We start from the raw sequence: 27,317 nt of genomic DNA, 5'->3' as shown, positions 1-27,317 counted from the left end.
ATGCGAGAAAATTCATACGCATGCTATTTGCACCTTTCAGTCATTGAAATAATGTGCTCACAAAGACACTGCCCTCTTGTATTTCGGTCTTCTGGGTATGTGCTTGGTCACATCAGGTAATAATGTGTGTACTGTATGGTGGAAAATAAAGAAGTTGCATACAAGTTTAACTGGCTAGAAAGAAATGCATGTAGACACATGTTTTCAGCTTTGGTGCTGCAAAGTGGCTTCGAGCTTTTGGCTCAGTACGCAAAGGACTAAAGTTCTGTCTTATGGCAAGTATTGAAATTGCAACCGAGGTTGATTGTCGTTTATGTGCCAGACCTACTCCAGAAAAATTTTAGGCTGAGTTTTACTTTCATCTGTGGTACTGTTTTGAGATAGCTGAATCATTATTCTGATTCAACCAAGGAATGCCTACCTATTTCACAACTAAAGCTTCCACATATTCCTTTTTTTGGTAAGCTTATATGTGTATTTACTCGTATTGTTAATTTTAAGGACATTTGCTTGCTTGTTATATCTTGCAGTTCATTTGAGTTATATGGGATCCATAGTGAAAGCCATAATTTATTTGCTAACAACCTTTTAATTTCTATGTGCTTTTCATGCAGAAATAGCTCGTAGCACCCATGTTGCTGAAAAGAACACATTTTCAGAAGTATGTTCTTACACTTTATTGTTTATCAGATTGATACTACATGATAGTTATGTTGAATTTGTAAAGGACTATATATAGAGGCACTGTCAGCAGCTCACCTTCTTTGAAGTAATGATTGAACAAACATACCTTATGCTTACTATACCATTTTGGTCAGTGGAAGGAGGCCGGCCTTGATCCTCTGTGCTGTTAGTTTTCTAAATCAAAATAGGGGCCTCATATTGAGCAGGGTGAATGTGTTATATACATTAGACTGCTGCTGGTTGTGGCCATTTGTTCATGTCAAGGCTCGTTAATTTTAGCTGCATTGAGCCAAGAAAAAGTGAATTATGCGATTGACCTCAAAATAACTGGCAACCTTTCTTATTGTGGCAAATTTATTTGGCGAAAAATTTCACCTGCTTTCAAATATGTCTCTTGCGCTACAACAGTTTCAAATATAATTGGGACCCTTAATTACACTTTTTTACAGTTTTGTTTGAACAATTGATTATAATTATGCAGTCAACAACTATCAGAATTCAAATATTGAAAATGAGAGTATAGATATGCACTACTTAATTCATGCAGTTCACAAGTGTTGATGAATGTTGGATAAAACTATGCGGGTGGCTGTCTCCATGCTTACCTGACATGAATTGGTATCACTACGTGAAAAGTTGCTTGTTATTTGAACCAATTCAAGTTGGAGTGCATGGTTGTTTGCTTTTACATGTTTTCTAGCTGTGCAGTTTATTTGATTTTAGATTTTACATGTCATTTCGATTATATACATATAGAATTGATGGGCTAAAGTTAATATGATCTCTAATTAAGACCAGCAAATAGTCTACCATTATCTGCTATCCAAAGGTATGACATAACAAAGTTCAAATTTGTTATTCTCATACATTCCAATTAACTATACTTAACTGATATACTTAATAATTTCAGTGCGATTAAAAGGATATTGCAAAAAAAAAATTATTTACAATTACACTAAAACAATAGCAAAGCAAGAACATAAACATACAAAATGACTTGAATGAACAAAGGCTCCAAATTAACTGATTGAGTTCACACTGCACATGTTAAACAAGTGAAATTAGACAGCAAAAGAAAACAATTCAATGGTGAATGACAATCAATACAGTAAGCGAAACACCCAGCATTATCAATTGAAAAGTTTGTACAAGCAGCAAATTACAAAACCTGCATGATTTGGCAGATGTATACTATACTCGGTGACACTTTTTCTTTGCAATGGAGCCAAAGCTACGGAGCCGGAACGAACCATCTTCCGGCGCAGCTGAATATAGTCCCGTTACGTGAGCAATTTCTGCAAAAACAAATTGAAATCATAGTGCTAGTTATTTATGGTATATTTTGTATCACGGGACCAATTTTCCGAAATGAAGCTGTTATGCCCAAAACACTTTTCTCGGTCCCACCGGGCTTTCTCGTCTGATGTCTGTTGCGGGTTTTCGAGGCTACCCGACTTTACAAACAAGATGACGACAGCTGCATGTTCGGGTCATTCCGGGTGTTCTGGTCGTCTACTCTGCAAGGGTTTGAAGCGTTTTCACCAGACAAGAATCGAGTCAAGTTCAAGAGATGGCTGTTGAAGCAATTGATGAAGAAAATGATCTGCAACGTCCATGCAGACCGAAAGCCGCGCGGTCGAACTGCATGGCGGAGTAGCACATTTAAAGATGCCCCGCCTCCCTACCTTTGCACCCATTGCCAAGAAAAAGTGTCCCCGAGTATAGCTGCCGTTAATTCATTCAATTAGAGCCTCACATGTGGCATTACATAATGGTGGCTGACCAAATGGAAACAAGGAAAGGCAAAATAGCCATCCAAGGAGGTAAACTTGAGATGCAAACACTGACAAAAGCAAAAATGTCGCAGAGTGAAAAAAATGGTGCATATATATCCATAAAGTTTGCTATTATGCTTCTCTGAATGCATAAAAATTAATCTAAGCACATAGTTCTCATAATGAAGTATGATTACCAGATTTGTTACCCCATTACATAACAGCTGATACCAATGTCCATCTCGATAACAATGTTCCGAGTTCAACGCGTGGCTAGTACCACAGCTCCAAGCTGCTAGTCTACACCCTGGCAACTTCAATTTGCTTTATAGAATTAAGATATACGTGTAAGTTAACCTTTAGCCAAAGGTTAAAAAATATTATATTTCAGATGGACCAGAGAAACCACTTATAACAGCTGCCAGCCATATGGCACACCAGATGGAATTTTTTGTTTTGCAATTAACTAATCAGTAATTAATGTAATTTTTCTTATTTGGTTAAGTGCTTTAGACAATAAATGTGACGTGCAAAGTTGGAGGGCATGCACCTTCTCGAACTCCCATTCCCTTTATTTCCGATAACAATTAAAAGCATTATGTGTCATTTTTTCCAATCTCTAAAGAAAGCCCGCAAAATACAAAAAAATATCACGAGACTGGCGCATTTGTGCGGCACGACTCTGCTGCTGTCAACCTAGGTTTCAGTAAACGACATCAGCTGTGGTCTTAGCTCCCACGACTGCGTTGTAGCGCCAGGCCAATATGTCTGCTGTGGTTTCTTCCTCTGCTTCAGGCATTCTGCCCAAGTGACTACGTGAGCTGCACCGCACTGGATGCAACCATCGCCAACATATCAGCCTACTGCTGGGACTCCATGGGCTGCTGAGTCAAGGCCGCAGCTAATTTCGTTCACTCAAACCACAACTGAGAGCATAACAATTGTGGCATATGAATGTGTTAGTCACGTGATATTTTTGTATTTCGCAGGCTTTCTTCAGAGCTTGGAAAAACTATACACGTGAGACTTTCTTTAATGAAATGGGAGTTTCAGAAGGTGCTCTCCAACTGTGCAAATCACATTTGTTGTCTAAAGGCAACAATTAGTAAACAAGAAAAATTATCATTTTAATTACTAATCAGCTAATTGCAAAATAAAAAAATGTTGTGGTGTGGCTGGCAGCTGTATACAAATGGTTCCTCTGGCCTATCTCAAAAGTCTATGTTTTAACCCTTGGCTAAATTTAGCTTGGACATAAGAAAGGCACAAAAACTACAAAAAAATAATGTACAAGAAAGAACCAAAAATCCCCATTCATTAAGTTGTAAAAACTGAACTACAAGAACTTCTATATAAACAAAGCAGCAATACATATGTGAAAAGATAGCACTCAGCAAAGATCAGATATAAGGCATTTAAGAAAGTAGGAATTCAAGTAATGTGCATCAAACTTAAAAATACAGTTGGAGAATAACAGTTATGCAGTACAGCAAAATAACTAGTTGAACAAGGTAACTCGATCAGTTCAAGAGAGTACAGCATGTGACACATCATCCAACATCATATAGGAGCCATGATCATCATCCAGCATCATATCAGAGCAATGAGAGAAAACAAAAACAGCTTCAAGGGAAATGTAAAGGATTATTATAATAAAGACTGGGCATACTAACTTGGCCAGAATGATTGTGCACTTAAATGTGAAAATATATCATTTGCAGCAGCATGCTAGTGCACAGTGCTAGAAGACATATACCCAGTGGTTTACTAAGGGATACAAGATTTCCCCCACCTATATTGCTCAGCACTTGTGGTGTGAAAAGCTTTGAATAGGACCTGTGACACCTTGTCCCTCTATCAGCTAGTTTAAACTTTGTTTAAAAAAATTTGCGGTTTGCGCGGTCATCACAGTGAAAAAACAAATCCAACTAATAGTAATAAATCATTTTTGCACTTTTGTATAGCTTTACTGTTTTCAGAAAAAGCATCTATTGTGATCACAACACAATATGGTGTTTCACTCCACAATTAGGCGTAGGGCACAAACAGGCAAATAAGCTAACAGACCACTGCACTGCTTCAGTAGGTGCTCGGATAACAATCCAGAAGTAACTTGCTGTTTCAATGGAGGTGATTTAATTGCTAGACACCCATGTATCATGTAACACTATGGTGCATCTCAAATTAAGGGCTTCAGGTGGTAAAAATAAAATTAAAGAGCACTGCAGAATCTGCATTGGAGTAATGCGAAAGCACAGATGCTGCTCTTGGTTGCTTCTAGTTGCTTAATTCACTTCTTGTTTACCCATTTTAGTCTTTGGTACTTTCAAACTTCATGCCAATCCCTTCCTATGCCCTTTTTCGGCTCTACTTCTGGCTGCGTGACGTAAGCTTAATTGACTGATTTAATTAACTATTTAGTATTTGATAATCTCGACATCACCCTAATTGACTGACTTAACTATTTTAGTATTTGACACATTCAAATGTGACGCCAAGCCATTGGCTCATGGTAGACAAGCGGAATTAGGAAGAGCGTTTCACAATCCGGGGTGTGGAACAGGGGTAATGCGGTCGGCTGGGGATCCAAGGAGGTTTGATTCCCGGTGGAGACTAATTTTTCTTTTAATTAAGAGGAGTCACACACCTCTTAAGTGTCGCTAGGCAATGCTGGTAGCACTTGGCAAGGGGGCTGCGTGGCTGGTCTTGACAGTGACGTCACTCACATGCGCAGAACTAGGCTATGTGGAGCCACGTGAAGCTGCGGTTGACATGGATAGTGAAGCTTTTGCTTCAAAGGATATATCCACAGCTATCTGCAACAGCTATGACATTTCTCAAAGCCCCCAAAGGTGTGGTGCAATGGTTAGGGTGCTCGACTACTGTGCCCAAGGATACAGGATAAAATCCCGGCCTTAGCAATCGCTTTCTATAGAAGCGAAAAGCAAGGCACCCATACTGTGCAATGTCAGTGCACATTAAAGAACCCCAGGTGGTCGAAATTTCTGCACCCCACCACTACGGCATCTCTGCCTGAGATGGTTTAGGAGATTAAACTCCACAAACCCAAGCCTACATACATGCACACACTATGCTGAAGCAAGTCAGTCAATCCTGTGGTCATTTGGGACATCAAACACATAGCTAATGCCTGCACAAGTCAGAAAAACGCACTGAGATAAGACATCATCAACCGAATAAAGGCATAGGTTTCTCCCTGGAGGAGGGCGATAACATTTTTGCATGTACTTAATGCATCTGAAATTACAATCTGATGTAACAAGTTTTTCACACACCAACAAAATTTTGCGGGTGTCAACAAGAACTGAACAGATGGTCTTTACCAGGCAGTACATACCATCATTCATCTTAAGACAAGAAGAAAACGTCTTCATAGACCGGGTGTAGGAGGTCGTATGGATAGTTAAACCATGAAGCTGAAGACGGGAATAGAGGGTTATGGCTGGGACAGTTCCATATTTACCAATGAAAAGTTGTTCAGCAAAACTGTCTATTCGCTCTGAAAGTAATGGAGCCCCAAGAACACGAATTTTTGGCTGGAAAGAATGTACATTGATAATTTTGTTTATGTTACTCTGACAACGAGAGGTCATGTCAACAAATTTAAGCGCAGCTCTCATCCATGATTTCATGCAGCAACGTTCTGAAATCTGCAGTGGCACACCTTGTGCAGCCTTAACGAGCTTAAGGAGCTGACCGTTCCCATTTTCAAAAGGGAATGTCGATGTTCCCCAAAGTGGGCCAAGCATTTCAACACTCTTTGTGAGGTGAAGCAGCTGGTGTACATTATAGGTCGCAGCACTAGGGCCATACAATGTATACACTCTACTCACAAAATACGACAACAGGTTGTCTGCTTCCTGTAGGTCAACATCATTTACAGATGTTTTCAAAAGTAAAAATATGCCCTGACAAAACATAGAAAAGTGATTTAAATATACAAGTGGCAATGCCTCTTTTAAACATGGCAGTGAATAGTAAAGTAGCCAATAGAGCCACTCAGTGGCTTTCCAATGTGCCCTGTCACTGAGAGGTCGTGGGAGCCGGCAGAATGAAATTGGGGGCTTCATATTCACAATTATATTGTCCAGTCCATGAATGCACCGCCCAATGTAGTAGGGCTGACCAGTTGCTGTAAGCCATAAATCTAAGAGCTGCTTTGCAACACCTTCAAGAACACAGTGCATTAGATCAGGTGGCATACACCACACAAGGTTGAATCCTTGGAGCTTAACCAGCGGTGACGGCCCTTTCACGCCATGCACTGGCTCACCTCCTCGATGCGCTTCTTTCATATCTTCAAGCAAGCCTTTGTGTGTGCGTAATGGGGCCGAATTCCTACTTGGAATGTAGCGGAGGGTCCCTGAAAAAAAAAATCATTTCTGAATTTTCTAACAATAAGTTTCTATCATCGCTGTCACCTATAGTAGTGTGCAGTAATCTTAACAGTTTATAAAACAGCTGCAATCAATAATTGTGCATACCAATGCATTTAAAGTTACACTGTAAACATGCAAAATTGGCATAAACTGAAGTTCAGCAAAAGCGAATTATACATTTCCTACTTCTAATTAACAAAAAACAGGGGCAAATATGTAACTTACCTTCTATGACAGTTCCTTCTTCAAGACACCAGGTGCATCCATAATAGCCATTGAACTGCTTCATGGTTAATAAAGCTGCTCTGGCCGGAGAGTCAACACAGCAGCATACTGCGTACACTCTGGACATTATTTTCTGTCCAGCATGCTCCCATGTTATGCTGCCAACACTGTTGAAGGCATCCACAAACGTTTTCATGAAGAGAACAGCTGGGGGATGCTGCCTCCCAAACCACAAGGCTCCAACAAGAACATCTTGAAAGCGGCTATCAAAAGGGAGTTCATTAATGAACAACTGGATCGGCCATACACTTGATTTGCTAGATTTGAACACAGGGGACCCATCACTGTTTAGTGTCACTGTGAAGTCAGACCATTTCAGACCTAACTGACGCCTGATACTTCTATACATGCGTCCATGAGTAATATCAGCATATACACCATATGTGTAAGACAAAGGCTTTGTCAGACTTTCGAATAGCTGCTGTGCATAGTGAACTATTTTGTCTCGAAGCTGCCTTTTCAAGTCAAACACAAGAAAAAAGCTGCCTCTTCTCGTCAGCTCTTGAGTAGTGTGACTGCTGACTTGACACGCTTCACATGAAAAAGCTTGTGATGTGCCGTTAACAACCTTTTTGCCAAGGTAGGCAAGGCTTGTGGGGCAGAAGAAGTGCATATTCACAGAGTTCGTTCGGTCTTGCCATAATTTGCGGAACATGTACTTGCTCTTTGGCACAACATCAGTGCCACAAAGAGTGTTCACTAGCACGAGCAAGCCTTCCACCTGTTTCCATGAAAGTCCAGAATGGACTACATAAGCTAGAACGAGGAGCAACGCTTGTGCTTTAGTTAAAGCTTGGTTTGGCAAGCTCTCCCTAGAACATTCTTCTAAGTAACGTTTTACTTCTGCGTCGTCAGCTTCAGCACAATCACCTTCCATGTCTGATGAGCTGTCGTGCTCGTCGGCACAACCTTCTTCATCTCTGTTTGCTTCAGAGTATTCAGAAATGAAGGCATATTCAGCAGCTGCACTTCCAGGTGGAGTGTGGTCAGCAACAGTATGCATGATAGCATCATTTGGGACGACTGAAAAAGTTTCGGTAACGTTCACTCCGTTGCTAACGTTTTCAGGAATGAAAGCATCTTCAGCTGCTGCACTCTCAGGCGATGTGTGGTCAACAACACTATGGATAGCAGCAGCTTGGGCAGCTGGACAGCTGTCGATAACATTCACAGCATCGCTAGAAGTCCCAGAGGAGGCTTGGTCAGCAGCACTAGTAGCAGGGAGAACATATTCAGTGCTTGACGCGCTCGTAGGCTCAGTTTCGTTTCTCGATATGCCCGCAGCAACATCCGCTTCACCACACTGCTGATCTATCTTCCGACGCTGGTTATATGCTGTCTGTTTTGGGACCCGGCACGTTTCACCGGGCTCCAGATAGCGCCGGTACCGCTTTGAACGCGGCGTGTTCATGGCCGAAATTAGGGGAAAAAAAAAAAAGCACGTGCAAGACGTTAGACGCACGCCTCTTCTTCACGCATTCAGTTCGAAACACATGTACGAGAGCAAAATGCCGTCACCCTCAAGATCAACACAATAACATCGAATTCACCTGAGGAACGTTCAATGACTCCAATGCAACGGACCAGCGGATGGCGGGAATTGGATCGCTTCAAAGTTCCTAGAGTTCTACAGTTGCATGTAGGTTAAACCTATAGCAACTGAGTGCGCATGCGTAGAGCGCTAAGAGGCGCATTACCGCATTACATAACGGTAATGTTGGACGTATATTGCGAAGGTAGTTACAAATAGTTAACAATGATTCGCTTGATTCAGAGCTATTTTCGGCACCAATTCTGAAAAAGTGCCACCGGTGCCGGTCAGGTGTCGGCGAGGGGCAGTTCCAGTTTTTGTGCTCCTGTCAGCAGCGCCACACATCACTGGTGCGACATATTTCAATCGAGCCTTGTCGTCTGCTCGCCAGTTCCCGTGCGCAGCGAGCTGTAAGTTCTCGTGATGCGTCGATTTTCGTGCCTTGTGAGGTCATGGACGACAACATCGTAAAAGTCATTTTTAAGGGCGCCCGTACAACTGAAGCGCTGTTGCTAGATATTTCAGCTTTTAACTGTAGTTGTTGTTGTTGTGGCTGTGCGAAGAAGGAAAAGAATTAAAATGCACGGGCCTGCTACTGGCTCTGTAGCTGAGCCACTTCAGCTGCTTTGTGCAGACAGAAGAGAAAATAGAGAAGAAAGAAAAGAAAGAGGGAGAGAAAGACGCACGCCACAACAGCCCTCGTCCACCACCGAAGCAGTGGCGGGTGCAATCACGGCCTACAATAACCGATAAACATTCGGTGGCAGGCTAGCCCCCGCCGCAAGCGGCGGTGACCTACCTGTCCCAGCCGCGTATTTGGGTTTGCTCGGTACGGTGGCTCCGCAAGGGACAAAGCAACAGAAGAGACGAAGAAAACGGGCTGTTCCGACTAGCATCTACCGCCCCCAGGAGCCGAGCAGCCTAGCGATTAGCGGCGCATGCTTTTTCAATGGGCGTCACGTTGGACGCGGCACTAGCTTGAGAGAGCCTATAATACTACTACTACTACTACTACTACTACTACTACTACTACTAAATAATAATAATAATAATAATACACAGTAATATTTCTCTGCTAATGACTATTATTAATAATATTATTATTATCATTAGTAGTAGTAGTAGTATAGAGGAAGACTCGTTTCACGAAGTTGGCACTGAGTTGTCTAGTTAACGGCCGAATTAACTGGCTAAATATTATCTTCACAGTTTTAATTAATAATATTAATCATAATTGGCTCACAGGAAGGGAAAGGCGCTGTATCTATCACACTTGTGTCTGTGGACACCTGAACTACTCCGTAGCCCGGCGCAACGGCTCCTCTTTCTCTCTTCCTCCCTTGTGTCTGTGGACACCTTCATCCCTTGGTGTCCACAGACACAAGTGTGACATACTGCGCCTTTCCCTTCCTGTGAACCAAATAATATTATTATCATTATTAATTAAAACTGTGAAGATAATATTTAGCCAGTTAATTTGGCCGTTACCTACAGACAATTCAGTGCCAACTTAGTGAAACGAGTCTTCCTCTATACTGCTACTACTACTACTACTACTACTACTACTACTACTACTACTACTACTACTAATAATAATAATAATAATAATAATAATTATAATAATAATAATATTAATAATAGTATTAGCAGTAGTAATAGTAGTAGTAGTAGTATAGGCTTTCTCAAGCTATTGCCGCGTCCAACATGACGCCCATTAAAAAAGCATGCGCCGCTATTCGCTAGGCTGCTCGGCTCCTGGGGGCGGTAGATGCTAGTCGGAACAGCCCGCTTTCTTCGTCTCTTCTGTCGTTTTGTCCCTTGCGGAGCCACCGTACCGAGCAAACCCAAATACGCGTCCCAGCCAGAGGCTATTCAGGTTTTCACAGAGACCTTAGAGGAACTCGCCATTTTCACGGAGAATGACGCCAGATTCGTCGACAAAAAAAAAAAAAAAAAATATCACCCTAAGTGGACCATCTCAGCGGAAGCGCGCGTCGTCTCCTAGCGCCGTCAACACGTGCCCAATGATATTAATAATAATAATAATAATAATAATAATAATAATAATAATAATAATAATAATAATAATAATAATAATAATAATAATAATTGGTTCGCGGGAAGGGAAAGGCGCAGTATCTAGCTGTCACACTTGCTATGTGGAAACCTGAAACGCGCCGCAAAAGAAGGGATGAAGGTGGGAGTGAAAGTGGAAGGAGAGAAATGGGAGCCGTAGTGGATGGCTGCGGGGTAATTTCGACCACCTGGGTGCCCAACTTTTCTGCTCCTCCAGCCGCGGTTCTTTGCACCAAAGCAGCACCACGAATGCACCAAAATCAATCGCGGACGGTGCATGGTGCAGGGAACGCTGTGAATTAAGAGCTTTGGTGCAGCGCACCCTGAACCGGTTCCGGTGGTGAGAACCACGGCTGAATCGAATGCAGCTGCAGTTATCTGAATGCCACTAATGAAGAGCACTCGAATGTGAAGCCGCTCGATATGCTGCTGTTGCGACTGTAAAAAAGGAAAGAAATTCACGGACATGCATGCCGACTGGCTGACCGTTCTTAATAAAATAGTTGGTTCGCAGGAAGGAAAAGGCGCAGTAACTGTCACACTTGCTCTGTGGACATCCGAACCACGCCGTAAGGGAAGGGAGGAAGGTGGGAATGAAAGAGGAAAGAGAGAAAGATGAGCCATAGTGGAGGGCTGCGAAGTAATTTAGACCACCTGGGGATCAACGTGCACTCACATCGCACAGCACACGGACGCCACTTCGTTTCGCCTCCATCGAAACGCAGCCGCCGCGGTCGGGTTCGAACCCGGGAACTCCGGCAGAGTAGTCGGGCGTTTTACCACTGCACCACCTCTTTTTTTTTTCTTTACTGCCTAAGTTATTATCAGATTTTACACATATAGAACATCACACAGACACTCACACACATACACACAGAGTGAATATTACGCGACAAATACACAACATGAGTTAAAACCGCGCGATTTGGGCTGCGTGATCCATTACAAATCAGTCATTTGCAGCAACGCTTCCATTCTCGGAAGCCACTCAAGCACTTCGTCTTGTCTTGAGAACTTCAATAACACGTACTCGCAACGGCTTCGAGAAAATACTGCCGTATTTTTCTCGCACCACCCCGGCGGGGCCTGACCATTCCTCTAAGCAATTTTTAAGTAATGCTTTACTATTCTTTGTCATATAGGTTCCGCATATTTTTTTTTTTTAAACGACGTTGTTTATTGCCTTAGGGCATAAAGAAATAATTAAAAAGAAGAGTATTCACGTCTAGTTCCGCTTTTTTTTAATAACAGCTAGTGTTTATTGACTCTCTAGGGCATGAAGGATTATGTAAAAAAAAAAAATTAAAAAAGGTATTCTTCCACGTCTGATGAGCTCAGCCTTAGCGTAAATAAATGGGCCATCAGCGATGTTTTTCAGCTGCGCAGTTTCCATTTTCCGCTTCGCAGAGGGTCGATTCGGAATTCTTTTCCTATATACTATAATGCACGCCCGATGCGATGTCATTTCCAAGAAAAACACAGAGGCTTCGGGAAAGAAGTTTCAGGAAAGCGGGTTCTGCCCATTTCATTAGGACGTACGGCACGTGCCAGCAGACGACACACACACTAGGACCTAGTCTGCTTGAGTCGACCTTTTGCGCTATCCTCGCCAGTGCCGGGCTAATCGATCGGTAAATGTATTTCGACGACGCACGATAGTGAGGATATAGTGAGGACGCCGATGTACAGGGTTTTCCGCATTTTTCGGTCTGGTTGTAAAATATCCTACTGCGGGAACTACTGGACTATTTGGTCAAACGCTGACCACAGGCAACCTTATTACTAGTCTAGCTAGGTTTCTCGATAAGTTACTAAACGTGCGAATTACGTGCATTTTTCGGCATCAACGGACGTGCTCCCTTCAAAAAACGAACAAACGAAGCAGCCAAGTTTACAGGCTGCGCCATCTGGCGATCTTCGATACAATGAATATTGCCAAAAACAACGGCGTTAAAACAAGCGAGGGCCGATATCGCAGTTCGCCAGATGGGGCAGACTGTCGAATCGGCTGCTTCGATCGCTTGTTTTGTCGAAAATTTCTGCCGCGCAGCTGACTGAATACTTTCACCACTTCCGCAAAATTCAGGCAAGTTGAAGTAATAAATGGACCATTTCGGAAAGTTGCGCGCGCCCCCTACGCGACCGCCGCAAAGCAGGCTGGGAATTGTGAGCGTGGCTTGCCGGGCAGGATCCGGCGCAGGAGTGGTTCGACATGGACGTCGCGCAAAAGCAGGTAAACAAAACTTTTTTTTGGGATGCTAGCAATGCTTTTGTAGCATGCTTGCGCCGCGCAAGTGATCTTTACATTGCCGTACAACTTTTTTTGTGGTTTTGCAGCCGACGCTACGAGCGCGAAGCGAGTATTTTCGCACGTGAGCGCTCGTGAAGCGCGCACATGTGCCAGTGTATAGTTTTAGCTATGCTTCAGAAGGCACGAGCGCGATCCTACGGCTAGCAGGCGTGTTTTGCTGGTAAGCACGCGCTAACAGTGCATTTATTTACTGGTCGCCCGTCGCGAACCTTCAAAGTTTCTGCGGCTGTCCCGGCGGCAGGCGTAGTACGTAGCGTACGCATTCATGTTTGTTGCAACAGTGCGACATAGTCTTGTGAGAATGTACGCGCTATATTTTAGCAAAATACGTCGTTATCGCGCACTGCCCATTCAATCTTTTGGTTATAGCGTGCTATTTAGTCTACGGACGAGTCTGAAACAAGTATATCGTCGAAAGAAACGGACAGCGCATTCGTTCAATGAGTACATCTTGGAAGAAAGTAGTAGTTGAGTTGGTGCTTAGCTTGTGCGAGCGCATTTTCTTGCCTATAGTGTTGTTCGAATAGCACGCAGCAAGTGCGAAGCAGAACCAACAAGCACTGTTACATTGTGTGTAGCTGAGCATATTTTTGCGATACAAATAGTAGTTGCTGTCTGTGCCATATTCAACGAGTTTGACAGCTCGTACTATCTCGGTAACGGTGTCCATTTGTTACTACCGTGGAGTGCAGATAGGCGCAGCCAAAATATGAACGTGCCTCGGTGGCTACAAGTAACGCGAACGCGGTCGAAAAAAACTGCGGCGGATATTTTGCTAACGTGAAAAACATGGACGCGCCAGTACCTTGTACTTGGGCGGCCTCGGAGTTTTAGTTAGCTGGTGGTTTACCGAGGCCGTCCTTGTGCAACATTCTTCACGACCGCGCGTAGTAAATGAAACGGGTTCAGCGTTGCTTTTCAAGCATGCTTGCCACAAGTAACTAAGACACAATGAATGAATACTTTATTTCAAGATCGCATTGGTGATGCCATGATCAGCTGTGTATGCTTCCATGCTCTGTTTATATGTGGAGTGCCAAAGAAAACATTTTGACACTTGCTTATACCCATGTTGCAGGTACCACTGCAAGCCATCCATAATGCACTTCCTCTCCAAGCAAGGCTACCGAAAGGGCCATGGACAAAACAGTTAAAAGACGTTCCAGATGGGTTCTCAGAGCAAGGAATCTTGGCACATCAGAATTCACGTGGTGCTCAGAAGCATACTGTAAGCGGATACAGGATGTCCAAAGCAGAGAAGGTGCACAATGTTCTTATTTGCAAGGCTGACAGATCCACTTTTCTTAAAGCAGCAGTGGAGGCATCATTCTCTTTGGCAAAATTATATAACACTGCTGCTGTGCTCTCGTCAAATGGAACTGTGGACGAAGGAACCTGCAACTGCCGGGCTGGAGCTGCAGGTGTTTGTAAACATGTAGTAGCAATTCTATGGTTTGTATTAGACCTGAAGCGCTCTGGGGCAGCCTACGTGCAAGACACACAGTCGTGTACAGACAAACCCAGAGCATGGGGTACTGGGGCAAAGAAGGCCAACGTGCACACACGCGAGTTCTCAAAACTGCGTTTTGTGAAACATATGCCAATGAAAGCTGCCAGGTATGCAACTCAAGAAACCACAGTTTCTCTGACAGTAACTGAAGACCATATTAAGAGAATGTATCAGACACAGAAAAATATTCCAAACGCCATGCTATGCAAGACGCTGGAGGACAACCACTTTCTGCCCGTACAAGTGAAAAGAACACGTCAGGAGGAGGCTCTCAGCCAGATGCCAATCAGGTTGCCGGTGCAAGCCCTGTGGGTTGAGCATGTGCCAGCTGGGTACACGTTCGGCTCCTGTGAGCTTACTTTAGAAGACTCATGGGCCCTTGAGCAAGCGACTAGGATGCAGAGCGGCTCTACAACATGGAGCTTCGAGAGATCCAAGCGCCTGACTGCTTCACACTTTGGAGATGTGGTGTCACGGAAGAAGCCAGCTGATGAGAAGTTTTTTAAGAGGTTGTTCGGGTCTAGCCAGATGCAGACCAAATACATGGCTGATGGTTTAAGGAATGAAGATGCAGCCGTGCAGCGTTACATAGCCAAGAAAAAGGTCCCAGTTAGGATTTACTGTTGTGGGTTGTGCGTCAACCCTGGTGTCCCTGTTCTTGGTGCAACGCCTGACCGTGTTGTAGAGCAGGGAGGAGATTTTGGTCTCCTTGAAGTTAAGACCCTCTCAGCTGCCAAGGAGCGGGGTGAGGAATTAGAAAATGCTGTGAATACGGCACCCTACCTGAAGAATGGAGTTCTTAAACCAACGCACAAGTACTTTTACCAGGTCCAGGGGCAAATGGCTTTGACTGGACTCTCCTGGTGTGATTTTGTGGTTGATAATGGCACAGACTGCACTCTTCAGAGGATCACTTTTGACAGCTCGCTTTGGATTTCCAAAATGCTACCACGTCTCCTGGAATGTTACAAGAACTACCAAGAGCACTGTGCTTGTGTGTGAATTTCAATGACTTATTTATGTTACATTGGTCTGCAGGACAAAGATGCTCGGGCTCGTAACATGCTTTGGCATGTGTTCATACTTATGTATATTTGTTTCTTAAATATCTTGTATTGCATTTTTCTCCATGAAGAAAGTGTTTTTCTGCGTAATATCGTTATGGCCATGTGCATGTTGTGCCACAACCCATTTAAATGTGTGTGCCACTAATCTGTGTGTAAAAAGTAAATGCCAAGCACCACACGTCTTGCTGCCTTGTCCTCCAAGTTCCTGTCTCTACATTTGTCGGCCACCTTCCTTGTGATTTTTCCCTTGTCCTTTGCCTGAATTTTTTTTTTTGAACCAACTTTTTTTCTCGTGTTGCTTGTCGATAAGAAAGTCGTGCTCTCTTGGCAGACAGAGGAAAGGTATTTTTTGGATTCCTTGTCCACTGTCGTTTCCTGCCACTTGATTTTCCCACCTCCATTTGCTAACCTAACCTAACTATGAAGGAGCATTTTCACATTTCAGATGTGTTTTGAATACCAGAGCATCACTCCTCATCGATAATTTTGTAATAAAAAGAAAGCGCTTAGGTTTAGCCAATAGGAGCAGTGCGACCTTTAAAGTTGAAAGTCAGGTTTGATGAAGGAGAAACACTGTGCAGCCTGATGAGGTCAAGGTTTGTGTTCATCTGTTTTGTCTTGGTATCAATGCTCATTAAGTCTGTTGGTCTGTCGGGTAAACTCCTAAGAAAAGAATGTAGCCACTGCGTAGCAACATCACGCACCTTCCTTACAGTCGTTGTAGCTTCTCCATTTGTTTTGCCAAGGTTTCATGCGACATCTGGAATTTAATTCATTTTCACTGCACGCAATTTTCTCTTGTAGCTTGACAGTTTGGTAATTCTTTTATCAACCTCACTTGTAAGGGTAAGAAGAAGCTGAACTCAGCATTGTCTGAAATGCCTTCAAGTAGTAGTGAATTAAATTCTAAATGCTCTATTTTTTACTTCATCCAGTCATCACATTGTGAAAGCTGATCTGGTTTGACACACATCATTGCTATGTTTTGAGTCGAGCCTACGTTTTTCTGGTTTAACATCCTGTAGGCAACGAGGGACATGGGGATGGAGGGCTCCCAAACAGCTTTGACCATCGTGGATTTTTAATGTGCACATTATATTTTGCCTCCACCAGAATGGGACTTTCATGTTTGTGATTTCATCCCATGACATTGGGTCAAGCAGCCAAATTCCATAGTCGCAGAGCCATCGTGGTGGATGCTTAACTCTTTGCGGACGGAGATGACATTCCTTGGTGGTCTCGTGTCATGCCTAATAAAGACAAAACGGCAACTTCTAATGAACAGATCGGCCACTTTGATTCGGAAGATGTGGGGTCCTTCTGCTGAAGACAGATCAATTGATTTGGTACACAGGCGCTTTGATACATCTTGATCAAGGCAAGGTGCAGAAATGCTTGTATGTAAAAAGTTTTGTGCGTGATAATAGGCTTCACATGGTTTCATCTGGTCTGGAGCCCTTGACAACTGTGTGCCCATAGCGGAAGTATGGAATGTAAAAATCGTTTCTCACTTTGTGTGCTGCTGTGTCTAAAGAGAGGAGGACTGAGATTTGGACTGCTGAACCATGTTTACACTGATCCTGTGCTTCCTTTACCTTTTTTTTTTGTTACTTTCTATTGGCGGCATCCTTCTCCCCTTGTACTGAAAACCTAAATAGAAAGAAGGGAAAGCTGTCGAGGCTTTGGATTTAACGTCTAGAAATGCGAGTGTCAAAACCACTGCCAAACAATGTGCCCCTCTACTGTGGAGGTAGACGCATCTTGTCTGTCTGCGTTTTGGTGCGAGTCGTCCTATGCTTCATTTGTTTTGGTGTCCCCGACGCTTTTTTTTCTTGTCATTTGTACGAGCTAGAATTCATGAGTGTGACTCTGTATAGGTTCTGCTACCTGATCCTATGAAGTTCATGTGCCTGCATGTTAAATGCTTCCTGCTACACTTCCTGGATGTCAGGACACACGCACTGATTGATGTGTTGCTGTCTAGCAGGTTCGCGTGTGGCTAATTTGGGCAAACTACCGACTTGATGATAGTCATTTATATTTGAAATATGATGTTTAATTCTGTTCACACCATGTTTTCTCATGGTTACTTTCATCTTCTATATAAAATCAAAGAAGAATTTGCAAATGCGGCGGTTAGTTGCTAGTTGGCATACACAGGTTCAGTATGTCTACTTGCTGTGTAGCTGTGATTGAGAGTTGTGTGCAAGTTCTTGCTTGTGTACTGCAATCATTGCTGTGCAAGCGAAATCTGTGAACATTTTGATTTTGTGTCTGGCGTAGTATTTGTACTTTTTAGGATGACTTGTTGCCGTAAGAAAGGTAATTCTTGTGCAAGGTTTTACTATGTACTTGCAAGCTGATGTATATGCTTCGATGCAAAATGAGTGTATTGAGATCATTAATTTAACAGTTTGTTTTTGCTTCATCATTATTGCTCATTTGGAACCAGCACTTCATTCGATGCAAAATGAGTGTATTGAGATCATTAATTTAACAGTTTGTTCTTGCTTCATCATTATTGCTCATTTGGAACCAGCACTTCAGAAACATATGAAAGTTCTTCTTTCTTCCTTGCAAAAATACGTTCTTTGGGAGGTGCACAGTTTATATGCTCATATTGGTTGCTTGGCTTTCTTCATTTCTGCACTTAAGGCGTCAAGACTGTTTTGCGTACTTCTTTTTTGTTATTGTATTTTGTAAGACTGCCACATTACATACTATATATTCTTGATTCAAAGCAACATTTTGTTTTTTAAACGTAATAGGTAGGAAAAAAGCTCCCATGTGCGCATAAACAAAATTTTTCTGCAACGTGCTTATACATAGAGATGCATTGCTTAGCATGCTTTTGTGTTATGCTCTTAAAATATATTGGCACAAGATGTTTAAGTGAGCTGTGCAATACAAGAGCCTTTCTTTGTAAGAAAACCTTTTATTTATTTATTTATTTATTTATTTATTTATTCATATACCCTCAGGGCCCGAAGGCATTAAAGAGGGGAGTGGGAAAGATACATTGGTACAGGGTACAGTGCAGCATAAAGCATCATAGGAGAAACAATAACACGGCGAAAAGTGATCAAAAAAAAAAAAAAGGATTGGCGGAAAAAAAAAGCAGAAAAGCAGGTGAGACAAAAAAAAAAACATTTCCGACAGTCAACAATGTCACCGAAAACGAACAAAAACATTTGACTACCATTTATAAATATAGATTACATACGGCAGTCTTAAAAGAATTTGGGTCCGTAATATCAGCAATGTGCCTAGGAAGGTGGTTCCAACTGACAGAAGTGTTTGGAACGAAAGAACAAGAGGTGTGTTTAGTACGACATGACGGAACACCTACTTTGTGAAGACGATCAATGCGACCTGAAACATATGTGGGGGTAGTTAGTAGCCGGCTCTTAAGGACAGGATTGTGGTAATAGATTTTGTGAAATAGACATAAGCGGGAAATATTTCTGCGTAGTGAAAGCGGTGGCAATGATAATGTTGTTTTCATAACGGTAACACTGGAGTTACGGTTATAGTTGGAAAGTATAAAACGTGACGCGCGGTTTTGAACAGATTCGATTTCAGATTCTAGAGATGCAAGGCCAGGGTCCCAGACAGAGGCTGCATATTCCAGTTTAGGACGAACAAGGGTTTTATAAAGAAGCAGTTTTATTGAACTAAAAGAAAGGTTAAAGTTTCGGCGCAGGTACCCCAACATGCGGTTAGCATTGTTAGTAATAGATTCCACATGCAGATTCCAAGAAAGATTAGAAGTTATGTGCACACCAAGGTATCTATACGAAGACACAGTTTCAAGAGGAGTATTATTGAGGTTGTAATTAGCTACTTCATTGTTACGACGAGAAATACGCATATGTTTGCACTTGTTAATGTTAAGCTTCATGTGCCATAATTTACACCACTCTGAAACTTGGTTAATATCAGACTGAAGAACAGAAATGTCAGAGTCACTGTTAATTTCACGGTAAATTACACAATCGTCAGCAAAGAGAGACACAGAAGAAGCAATGGTGTTAGGCAAATCATTAATATAAATTAGAAAAAGTAGGGGCCCTGGTACGGAGCCCTGGGGAATGCCTGCGCCCACTGGAGAGGAACGAGAGTTCCATTTATTTGCTGTCACGTATTGAGAACGGTTAGTGAGGAAAGACTCAAGCCACGAAACGATGCTAGGGTCGAGTTTGAGGTTACTTAATTTGAAAAGTAGTAATTGGTGAGAAACTTTATCGAAAGCTTTGGAGAAATCGAGGAATATACAGCCTGCTATGGAACCCCGGTCAAGAATGAAATGAAGGTCTTGTGAAAAGCATAGAAGCTGAGTCTCGCATGAGAATGTTTTACGAAACCCGTGGTGGGAATGACTGAAGAACGAATTTGATTCAAGAAAATTGGCGAGATGAGAGCAGATGACATGTTCCATGATCTTACATGGGATGCTAGTAAGTGAAATGGGTCGGTAGTTATTAGGAGAATGTTTGTCCCCAGACTTGTGCAGGGGAACCACCTTGCCCACCTTCCAGTCACTAGGAACACAGCTACAGTCCCAAGCACATGGGCAGCTACATACTTCACATTGGTCTCTGTAAGGAAACCGCAATGAAAGTTGCAAGCAAAATCTTTGCAAAGTGACAAGAGTGTTCTCCGTATTGTAGATACTCTTGCACTCGGTACGACTTGTAACATATGTGAAGTGAACCAACGAAGGCTTATGCTTTACAGTAAATCAATGTGCCGTCATAGACAGTGTCCAAGGTGCAGATTCAGCATACTTAATCTCTGCTCTGAGGGGTTAATGCACAAGTTTCGAGTAGCACTGAGCTCGCACTTCTTTGACGACAAGCTCAAATCTGTCGCATCTCGGGTATTGTAGCTGATATAAGTTCTTTCTCAAGGATTCCATGCAAGACATTACATGAGAGTTGGTAATAAAGCTTTCAAATTTCAGTGCCATTAAATACTCGCATACATGTACAAATTTTTTACATATACAGTACACATATATACAATACATATCACTTTTTTTTAAAATGAGTACATCACTAACACATGTAAAAATGACAAAGTGAAATTCACTTTACAGATTTCATTCCAAAAAGTTAGGAAAGACAATCTGTCGTAGAAAAGACAATGGCTGCAAACACCAACTTTCCATCTTGTCTGTGTAGATCAGCAATGAGACTGGTGATTTCGTTTCCAGTCATGACTTGGATATAGTACTGCCACAATCTATGCTCAAATCATTTGCACAACACCGACAGAGAAATAAGGCATTGCAGCTCTATATAGCCTGTACATTGACTTCAGATTTACTTCAGCAGAGAAAGAAAGGCTCCTCTAGTCTGCTGTACATGAAATAGTGTAATTCAGTGCAAGTTCGATCCTTGCACTGCAGCAGGGATTCTCAAACTGCATTTTGGGGAACTCTAGGGGTTCTTGGAACAGTTCCTAGAATCCCCAAGCACCTATGTTCATGCATGTCTTCATCCACTTTAGCCAGTTATTTTGGGACTAATGCTGTAGCTGCTTACAGCTATCTCACTATACAGTCAGTCATAACAGAATTTAAGTACTTGTTCATGTGCTGCGCAGCTTGCATACCCCTTTTACATATGTCGGCCAGCACCTTTTCAAGCCTCAGCCGCAGCGGTCGAATTTCGATGGAGGCAAAATTTTAGAGGCCAGTGTACAGTGCGATGTCAGTGCACGTTAAAGAACCTCAGGTGATCGAAATTTCCTGAGCCCTTCACTACGGCGTCTCTCATAGCCTGAGTCGCTTTGGGACGTTAATCCCCCATAAAACAAATATTTTCAAGACAGGCTCCGTGACCAAAGCTGGCCAGAACACAAATGAAACATGTTAGAAGCCGACTGCATTTTAGCGAAATGATTTGGTCTTCAAATGAGAAGGCTAAAGAGTTTGAGCACCCCTGCATTACAGTAGATCATGCATAACATACAAAACATTAAAAACACTACCATCGCTCATCGGTTTAGAATGGGCTCATGCATGAAATTATTGAGATAACAACAAATTTTCCATATCTTGTTCAGCTTCTCTGCCATAACGTTAGGAAAGACAGCACGGAGTATTCTGAAGTTTTTAACTTCCCTGATGACACGCTCAACATGAATTCGCAAACTCGCTATCTGCCGTGTTGCTATCTCATCTGCCAGTGACAACTGCGAGCGGCCATTCAACATAGGTGGCATGTTTAATTCGACTCCAAGCTGACGGAGGTCATCTTCAATGAGGAATCCTCTATCCGCCATTACGCTGTCCCCTTCCTCGAGCAACTCATAGAGGCCACTGTGTCTCGTGATTTCTCGATCGGAAAGTCTCCCAGGTGCAAGATTTGACACGAAAGAAACGAAGCCGTTTGGAGTGATGCCAATGAGCCCTTTTGCAGTGTTGTGTCCTTTGTACGAGCTGAAAGTGTCGCTTTGCGTACTGTAATCAGACGGGTTCTCGATAAAAATTTCTGTGCAGTCCAGTACAATGCGTGTCGATGGGTACAATTCTTTAAAATTGTCTGGCATGAACATGTCCACTGTGTTACGGGATGGCCACATTGGTATCTGGATTAACATTTCAAACAAAAAATTTACCCAAAATGTGAACATAGCACTCACGGTTGACACAGACACTTTCAGGCGATATGCCAAATCCTGCTCCAGTAACCCAACCCGGAGCCTGCAAAGCACTGCAATGACCTGTTCTTTCATTTTCAGTGCTGGTGGCCTGCCAGCACCTGTTTTCAGTGTCTGGTACATGCCTTCAACATGTTCCAGAAACGCATCAAATTTTTCAAAGGAGTTAAACCCTGTATAAAACACTAGTCGCTTTTGATCTGAAACAAAACCGTGAACTTTTGAGACACGGTTTTTTGTTTTTAGCTTCTCTTTAAGCGCCTCAACTTTCACATGGTGCAACTGAGCCTCCAGATCCTCAACCGTTTTCTGGAGCACAGATTTCTCTTTTCGAAGCAAATTATTTTCATGCTCCAGTTTTCCACATACTTCGAGAAGGTGGTTGACTTTCCTTAGTGCGGCAGCAGATGCTGTGTCTGGAGGCCCCATGGAGTACGAATGCTCGGCACCTAGAAAATAAAAACTGTTTATTGATTTGCGAACAGTTAGGCCGTGCTTTAATACAGATTTCAGGGCTTGAAATAGTCACTTCAGCCCACAATGTGTGTTCTGAACCCTTGCTCTCAGCTTACACTGATATACAGACAACAAAGAACTAGGATGACAAAGCCATAGAGCCCAACTCTCTTTCACTCCACTGATCCACCTGTGCAAGCAGCTTACCAACCAGCATGGAACCATAGGTTTCATGCACCCAGCACATCAGCCAAATCTACACTGTATATGCATTTGGATAGCCTGACTTTTGTGTCATTTTTCCAAGCTGTGGTGAAGGGAATAATGTCGCGGTGAAAGAAATGAAATGGGTAAGTTTCACAATGCATGCACTGGTGGAAGAGGTACCGCGTTTATCAGAAAACTCGCTGAAGTAATAACACATGCACGGTACAAATCACTGATGACATGTCACAGAATACATGAGGTTATGCAACTCATAACATGTAGACTTCCCATGGCTAGCTGCAAAAGCTTGCGAAAAACTGGCTTCGCGGGAAAAAAGTTTGGTCCATTTATTAATATACCGGTCGCCACAGCACCCGTGGACCTCCCAATGAGTGGGCGCGATAGGGGTCCGTTAAATGCGAAAAATAAGTTTTCATAGTGGAATGGAGAAAGTGAGAATTTTGAACCATCACTAACCTGTTTCCGTGCGAGACGAAGCCGGTGCACCGAAGGTCAGCTGGGTGGGCTCCTGGGAAACTACGTCGCTCTCTGCGTACAAACGCTTTGATGAAAATGCGAACACACAAAATCGAAGCCTCAGAAAAAAGATGGCACAGTTAAAGCGTCTCTTACGTTGATCGCATTGGGGCACGTCAACTACGTAGCCGATCTCCAACTCGTTCAGGACGAGCACAGGGCTGGCAGAGGCAGTTTGGGAGCTCGTCTTCTTGCGTTTCGCGACTGGAAGAGATTTGGCAGTAATGATAATATGCGATAACCGCCTGAATATATATATTTACCGGTATTAAAGGAAGGAGATAGTTGACTGATGACTTTATGAGGGAAAATTGTCGGCAACCGGTCCATATAGCCACGGCGTCCACTTGCGTTGAAGTGAGCTCCGCAGATCCGGTGGTGCTTAGAAGGTTGCCACAAAGAGAAGCGACCAGCACTTCCCTGGCGGTTGATTCTTCTCACCCACTCCTTTTTTTCTTTTTCATTTGCAGGGAACGCGTGAAATGAAACGTTCTTGTCTTTCAGCGTGTTGTTGTCGCAGCCAGGCACACAACAAGTCTGACCGCCGCCTCGGCACTTCGACGACATCGCGCGCAGTAGTGGCAGCGGCCACTAAGTAACCCACAGGCACGTAACACTTTATATAACGCACCTGCAACCGCCCACCACCAAAAAATACACGAAATCTTAAAGCAATCGAAGCACGTACACACACACACACCACAGCTATGCGAACGCAGGAGGCAGGAAAGACGAGCGGTCGGTCGGCGTTCGCTCACTTTTCCCATAATGCGTCGCGCGCCCGCTAGGTTTTTTCGCGGCGCTGCGATTTCCGAAATGGTGCATTGGTCATCAAAAAGGTAGCCCATCAATAAACTGCCTTGCATCATGGTCGGCATTTAAGTGCGATTAGTCGGATCGTAATTTGCGCAGGAGCATGTTTTCCAATACCGAACACTGTGCTTCGGTTGTGCCGACGATGTTTGTTCTACTAACCACATGCAAATGGGCGTTTTCTGCTTCAAACTGTCGCATATATCCGAATGGGCTTTATTGTGCCATATAGGCGTTGTACAGTGCAGTAGAACTGCTCTTCATCCGAGTTCTTTTAACCACCGAGATATATGCTACAAATGACACGAAACGTTTGCGCGCTACTCTGAACGCAAGCGTGTCTGTTATACTGCGCAGTCTAGCTGACCTGAAAATTATCACAATTAAAATCGATAATCCATCGTATACGGCATGATCACGTATTGGTAATCCCAGCGATGCTTATTACCTTCGGAACATGCAGTTTTGCAAGCGGAAGAAATGTTTTTCGAAACTTTAAATAAAATTTAGAAATGCGCAATTTTTGTCGTTTCTTGAAATATTATATAGGTACGTACGACAACTTATATTATTTCTCTCAGGATTTTCGAATATCCACTTTGCTTCCGTCGACGTTTGTTATCTAAAACTAATGTACAGCTTATGAAAACGCGTATATCGATTTAAGAAAATGTTAAACACGTTAATTTTGAGCCATATAAAGAGCAGTTAATTTCACCCTGTATTTAAACAAGTTAATATACACAAAATAGCGGTTCAGCAGAACTGTTTATTGTCTTTCATTCCTGAATTTTTCATTGACGCAACTTTTTTCCAAAGGGAAAAAATAAATCTTGAAGTTGGGGTCACAATTCCCGCATGTTGCGTCGTCTTAACGCCTCTTCACCGCAGAGCACGGCACGCGACGCGGCACAAGAGGCACTTGTGAGTAGACAAATAGTAACAAGCACAAGTACGTACGTCATCCGATAACATCGCGGGGAGCGCGCGCCTCGGAGCTGCGGCGAGCAACCCGATACGCGCCGGCGGGGAGCTCGGCCCGTTCGCCCACGGTGGTGCCTCGCTGCCTCGCTCGCCTGAGGCGGCTTTTCTCACGAGTACGTGTTCGGTTTGCGGTCGTGTTAAGAACCCCTCTATTAGCGGAAAATGGCATTGGGGGGTTTAGTCCTGCTCTGCGGTAAAGGAACGACATAACTTGCAGCGCGAGCTCAACTTCGAAATAATTTTCTCGTTCTAAACAAAAGTTACCTGCCCGAAAATTTCAGAAATGAAACGTAATAAACTGTTCCATTCAACCCGATATTGTTTGCATTTTTACTTGTACATGCTCAAGGTGAAATTAACGGATGTTTAACTGAAAACGCACTTTCTTTTTTTTTTGTACTTTAATGTAAACAGGTTCGACATATCCATCTACGGTGAATAATTTAAAACAAGTTTTTCTGCATGCTCCGACTTATGTCAGAAGCAGAAACCTGCGAAATTGTCAAACGAATATCTTGAATGGTTTCTGAAATTTTGTTTTTATTTGACAAGCAGTTCCTGATTTGTCGCTTTTCGTTCAGGCTGCGGTAATCTCAATATTAATTTTAGGCAAAATATTTTACTCTTTATTATGGCCATTTGGATAAATTTCAAGGATTTTAAATGTTCTTGTCAAATCGGAGATTGTCGAGCGTTTGGCCATTTGGCTATATACTTTGGCGTGGAATATGGGCTTGTATCAAGTCATTTCATATCTAGCCGGTTCCGTAGCCATTCGGCCAATCTGCCATTCATTTGGGAGCTCCCTTTGTTGTGACTAGCGGCGTGCTGCGAATCTGCAAAATATGTTTGTGCTCATTCAATATGAAAACGAAACGGAGCGGCATGTGGTAGAGCACGACGCTATATCAAATTTCCACCCAAGAGACATCGAGGACATCGACAGAAATCACCTATATGAAGCATTTTGGTCAGGCGATGACACAACGCTTGGCGGCTACTACAATGCCAGAATTCTGCACATGACAGGTGAGGAGACACCACATTATACTACTTTTCATTGTATTTAATTGCATCAATAGAGCATCGCGCGATTGTTCTTTCTTTTTTTGTTGTTCAGTGCGAAAATTGCAGAAACGGAGGAGGAAATGTCGGCATGGCGTGCCAGCCGAGGAAAAGCAAGGGCACCGCGCAGACGTGATGAGGACCAACCGCCCAAAAAAATGGTTCGTAACAAGATTTCATTAGGACGCTAGTTTGCTTAACCTCTGTAGGCGGTGCTGACTTGTGTTAAAAACGATTTTTGACTTTCTTAATGCAACTCTCAGCGAAAATGTCAAATCGGCCGGAAAACAGACATGTGAACTTCCACACTTTGCTTGCAAAAATGAGTAGCTGCAGGTTTGCTAGCAGCGATGTACTAGTTTACTGCGGGAGGGTTAACATAATAACCGCAATTTTTTTTTTTTATTTTTCTTCTTCTTCTTATTATTTTTTTTTGCGGGTACTACGCGTGGGGTTTTACCACCAGTGTCACAATGCTGCAGCGGGGATGACCACAAGAAGTCTGCCTGAAAACCATGCACTGCTAGCTAGGTTTAACATTTGCATCTTTTTTCAAAGTGCAGTCAAGCGCTCTAGGCAAGCCTGCTGACTTACTTTGCATTAAAATTATCTCAAGGCAACTGTAGCACTGCTCTTTGATGTTACCAGTTGGGAAGCTCTGCTCCAGAAACTGGCTAGTTTTTAATGCACTTTTTAGTTCTTTATGGGTTGCAGGGCCATCTAGCAGTGGTCGATAAAGCTATATGCCATTGTCGTTAATGCCTTCGGAGAAGCACTTTTTTTTTTAATTTTGCCTCTTATCTCTATGGATTTTGCCTCTTAGAATATTTGCCACAGAACCTTTCACCCAATTTTCTTGTGGGGTGGTTATGCATTTATCAGTAATATCTAAGTTTCAACTTTGCCTTTACTACAGTGGCTGAGCATTTTAACAAACTTTGTTGGCCGTT

At 42.9% G+C, this 27,317-nt stretch overlaps 3 protein-coding genes across 4 annotated transcripts; 1 reads left to right on the top strand and 2 right to left on the bottom strand.

The window, feature by feature from the left end:
* Positions 1-5,563: 5,563 nt before the first annotated feature.
* Positions 5,564-7,480, bottom strand: LOC146180755 (uncharacterized). Its single transcript, XM_084575645.1, has 3 exons — positions 7,085-7,480; positions 6,055-6,843; positions 5,564-5,610 (listed from the first exon to the last, which is right to left on the bottom strand). The coding sequence occupies exons 1-3, from the start codon at positions 7,278-7,280 to the stop codon at positions 5,564-5,566; spliced, it is 1,032 nt and encodes a 343-aa protein (XP_084431771.1). The 5' UTR covers positions 7,281-7,480.
* A 6,809-nt stretch (positions 7,481-14,289) lies between these two features.
* Positions 14,290-16,415, top strand: LOC146180754 (uncharacterized). The gene has a single exon (XM_084576138.1). It carries the CDS (start codon positions 14,306-14,308, stop codon positions 15,572-15,574), a length of 1,269 nt encoding a protein of 422 aa, XP_084432264.1. The 5' UTR covers positions 14,290-14,305; the 3' UTR covers positions 15,575-16,415.
* A 3,985-nt stretch (positions 16,416-20,400) lies between these two features.
* On the bottom strand, positions 20,401-24,217 carry LOC146180753 (uncharacterized). Of its 2 annotated transcripts, XM_084576137.1 has the most exons (4): positions 23,769-24,217; positions 23,602-23,709; positions 23,446-23,517; positions 20,401-22,754 (listed from the first exon to the last, which is right to left on the bottom strand). In XM_084576137.1, exons 1-4 carry the CDS (start codon positions 24,070-24,072, stop codon positions 21,640-21,642), a joined length of 1,599 nt encoding a protein of 532 aa, XP_084432263.1. In that variant the 5' UTR covers positions 24,073-24,217; the 3' UTR covers positions 20,401-21,639. The 2 variants fall into 2 exon arrangements, with proteins under 2 accessions (XP_084432263.1, XP_084432262.1); XM_084576136.1 differs by having other exon boundaries at positions 23,446-23,709.
* Between the last annotated feature and the right edge of the window lie 3,100 nt (positions 24,218-27,317).

The sequence above is a fragment of the Amblyomma maculatum genome, chromosome 8 (genome assembly GCF_055883805.1).
Source record: "Amblyomma maculatum isolate TAMU_Amacu chromosome 8, ASM5588380v1, whole genome shotgun sequence".
NCBI classification, from domain to species: Eukaryota; Metazoa; Arthropoda; class Arachnida; order Ixodida; family Ixodidae; genus Amblyomma; species Amblyomma maculatum.
Note: the sequence above shows the minus strand (reverse complement) of the source record. Positions and strands in the feature narration are given on the sequence as shown.